The 4131-nt window shown below is 54.6% G+C and overlaps 1 protein-coding gene across 1 annotated transcript in view; it reads right to left on the bottom strand.

Moving 5' to 3' along the window:
* The window catches only part of Smo (smoothened, frizzled class receptor), a 22526-nt gene that overhangs the window by 17192 nt on the left and 1203 nt on the right, over positions 1–4131 (bottom strand). The window contains exon 3 of the mRNA XM_055608148.1: positions 4007–4129. Within this exon, the coding sequence (XP_055464123.1) occupies positions 4007–4129 (123 nt within the window). The remainder of the gene's footprint in view (positions 1–4006; positions 4130–4131) is intronic.

The following is a 4131-nucleotide window of genomic DNA, read 5'->3' as shown; positions in this document are numbered from 1 at the left end:
CACACACACACACACACACACACACACACACACACACACACACACACTTTTTAATTGCCTTCAGGATCAACCTGTTTTAGAAACAGCCCGAACAAAATTCTTCCTGAACTGTCCTTGCAATTACCACCATCCCCAGTGACGTCCCAGCCTGACGTCTGAGAGACCAGTAAGAATTTCTTCTTTGTTTTTCAGTCTTTTCCCTGCTGGCTGGACCCTGGCTAGACCACAGTGCACACACAGACACAGCGCCTACGTGCTGGCTCTCAGGAACCTGTCCCCCTCACCAGCCTCAGGAGAGTCTTTCTTGCTTTCCTGCCCCACTTACTAAAGCGGACTTGGCCAAGGTGGACCACGGCCTGGACATTATGTTCGTCTGGTCACCTTGGAATACGTGGTAGAGGCATTTCCGGCTGTGACGGCAGAGACAGTAAGCGAGTAAAGAAGGCCAAGTCCGACCCGGTGAAAAGCGCAGGACCTGAGTCCTGCACACACCCAGGAAGCAGAGCGACCTCGCTCTAAGCGTCATCCTGGGATTTGGTGGTGTGGGCAAAGGAAGCATAGAGCGGCCTGTTCTCCATGGCAACGTTCCTTCCCGGGTCTGATGGAAATCTCCACCTGGGCCTCCACCGAGAGCTAACAGAGCCGACCCTAGCGCTCTTGCTCAGCTTCCTCCACTGGCGGCAGGCAGGAGGGGCCGCCATCCACCTCCTCAGCTCGCCTGCCTCCAACACCGGAACCGTCCCAGCCTTCGCGCCTCACCGCCATCCCGCCCGCCCTCTCCCCCTATTGCATCCACGTCCTGGTTCTCCCTTCTCGGCTGGCATAGGGCAAGCCCCGCCCCTCAGACGCCTACGTGTGCGCCGCAAACGCAGGTGCCCGCCGCGACCGGAAGAGGGCGCTGGATGCCCCGGAAGCGGAGCTAAGACTGCAGTGACTTACCGGTGAAGGTGGTGGGAAGCACAGCCAGGCTCTTAACCACTGAGCAACCCAGTCCTCCCGTCCCTTTGTTTGCTGTTGGTTTTGGAAACAGGGCCTTGAGCTTTAACCGGTCTGTTATCCACTATCTACACAGACTGACCTAACACTCACAGCAACCCTCCTGTCTCAGCCTCCCTGCCCCCCAGAACTGGAATTATACACACCCAGCCCAAACAAATCTTTCAAAACTGCAGATGCGCTTTCATTTCTCCCTTGCCCAAACACCTTCTTTCTCCTTGGTGTCTTTTGATGGCTTAGCAGCCCAACTCACTAAGGGGTGAGAAGCCTTTGCTTAGTCGCAGCTCTGCTTCTAATGAATCTTGGTTCAGGTCTGTGCTGTTACTGTATTTCTAAATACCATGCTGTCTTCCTCTAAAGCTCTTCCTGTCCCTTCTGCCAAGCTTCCTCAGGTCAGTTTCTTGGGTTTCTTCGCTTGCTTCCCACAGCTCTCTGTGGACCTTCGGCCCCTACCACGTCACCACACTTTTCACAGGTACTGCCAACAGCTGCCTAATTGTCCTTTTCCCTCCTGACCTCAGAGCGCTCACTTCTGTAATCTCCATCTTGCTGCACCCCAGCCCCCGCCCTGGGATGTGGTGTACTCGGTGAAGGACAGACTGAACATGTGGATGGCTGGATGCTCGGCCCTGAGAGGCCTGAGGAGCACAAGATCAGATCTTTGTCCTCACGTTTATGCCGAGCGTAAGCTAGAACATCTTCATCACCCACACAACCACCGCCTAACGCTAGATCACCAGTAATTCCAGACAGAACAAACACTAGTCCCGGCTCAAACCTGCCCGGGATCCTCAAACGTGCCTCACTCCCATCTGCCCATCGCCAGCCTGTGCCAGCACAGCTTCTGGTCCTCACACAGAGAAGACATAAGCTGTAAACGGACAGTGTGCAGCAGCAGGGGCGTTCAGTGTGACCAGAGCTTGCACCTCTGTGCGACCCTGCCAGGCTGCTAGTGAGACGAACCTGACCAAGCAGCAGACGGTTTTAACTCACGAGTACTCGGCAGCTCACAGCCACTCTTGGGCACATGGGCAGGGACTAGGTGTGCTCTTTCCTCCTTGATCTGATGGTGACTTCAGAGGGCGACATCACATACCACTTGGGAGAATTCAATCAGACACTATTACACACACACACACACACACACACACACAGAGCATCCTTTCAGCAACACAAAGCTGGATGCTTATCCGGTGCTGAAAGATCTGGATTTTTTATATGGGTGCCTCCTAAACCCAAGTCACTTCAGATGGTATTCAGAGATGCCTTGTTGAGTCTTTCTTTTCTTTTTCATTCTTTTTGTTTTGTTTTGAGGGTCTCACTATGGAACCCTGGCTGTCCTGGAACTCACTTTGTAGACTAGGCTGTCCTCAAACTCACAGAGACCCTCCTGCCTCTGCCTCCTGAGTGCTGGGATTAAGAGAACCATCATGCCCATCTGAACATCTTTATAAGTTTTTTTTTTTTTTTAATTTATCGGTGAGAGAGAAGGAACATGGGCGCCATGGCGCACATACGTGAGTTTTCAGGACTCAGTCTCTTCTTCCATCTTGGTTCTGGAGATGGGACTCAGATCACAGGTTTGCACAGCAGGCCCCTCTACTGGAGCCTGCCTGCCTGTTAATCTTTCTTTCATGTTCCTTTTTCATTCCGTCAGTCTTCTGCACAGATATAACTTTAAAGACTACAATTATATCCCTCTGTACATCCATTCTTATATCTTCTATACTACATTTATGCAAACATATTATCATAAGTGTGTATGTGTGAGATCACACAGACCTTACATTATAGTAATTTATGGATTTTTTTTCAAAGCTACTGTTCATCACATACAGCTTCTACCATGGATTCTGAGTCTAAGGTTCTCAACCTTCCTAATGCTGTGACCCTTTAGTACAGTTCCTCATGATTTTTCATCGCTGCTACTGTTAGGAAGTGTAATGTAAACATGGGTGTTTTGCGACGGCCTTGGGATCGGGGGTCGCGACCCACGGGTCGGGAGCTGCTGCTTTAGAACCTCATCTCCGTAGGATACGGTTCCACCTCCTGGGTAAATTCCTCCTCCTCCCTCCCACATCTGCACCAAGCCGAGAGCCCTCAGCTACAGCTGACAGGCAGCCTGCACCGCCCCCAGCCTGCAGAGGTGGGCGCTGCAGGCCCGCCTGTCAGGCCCTCTGGTTTGCTCCCGGCTCCCTATTTTCCTTTCCCATCAAGGACAGCGTTCATGTCGCACTAAGGTGGGGGTGGGGTGGGGATGATGGATGGGGAGATGACTAGCCGGTTTCCCTCCCCAGCACCCTCCAGCTCTCAGTTGAAATGGGTGACAGACAGGTGGCCATAGATAGCTATCCCGAATAACCGGGGGGTGGGGTGGCACAGCCTGCACTCTTCGGGCTCTGCCACAACCAAGGAAAGGAGTTCGGGACTTGCAGCCTGGCGCCCCCGCCTCTCCACAGCCCACATCAGCTCTCTTCCACAGCACACGGGCCCGAGGCTCCACGTTTCCAAAGAGCCACCAACAGGTGCTAAAACTGTCTCCTTCCTTCTTAACCTGAGTGGGTCAGAGTTTCCATTATTTTTCAGATAGGGAAAACGAGACGTGTAAAGGCACGACAAAATCACTGGTTCCCTGGAGCGACCTGAAGCAGGCTTACCGATGTTCCTTTAGCTTAGTTACTACAACGGGGCTTTGTTTTTCTCCTTCACAAACTTTCAAGTTCTTCCTCACCTTTCCCCTCCAAATCCTTAAATGTCTTCCTTCCCCCTCGCCTTTCTTCTCGCCCACTTGGCCTTCCCCAGGGTCTGGACCCGGCCCGGGGCCCCTGGGACCCTCGGGAGCACCTCTCCCTCCTCGCCGGCGCCGCGTGCCCAGGCCCTTTGTGGCCCTCCCGCCCCTTCTCCGTCCCCGAGGCCCCTTCCCGCACGCGGCCTGCCCCCGAGCCCCGGCCCGTCCCTCCCCGCCGGCGGGCCAGGCCCGAGCCTGCGCCCCGCGAGCGCCCGCGCTTACCGGACCAGAGCACGAGCTTGCCGTGCGCCTCCTCCTGCGACTCCGAGTCCCCGGCCAGCAGCGTGGACGTGGCCCCGTAGGGCAGCGCCGAGCCCAGGCACACGTTGAAGCGCAGCGGCTCGCAG

This window comes from Psammomys obesus, unplaced genomic scaffold, assembly GCF_907164565.1.
Source record: "Psammomys obesus unplaced genomic scaffold, mPsaObe1.curated_primary_1811, whole genome shotgun sequence".
NCBI lineage: Eukaryota > Metazoa > Chordata > Mammalia > Rodentia > Muridae > Psammomys > Psammomys obesus.
Note: the sequence above shows the minus strand (reverse complement) of the source record. Positions and strands in the feature narration are given on the sequence as shown.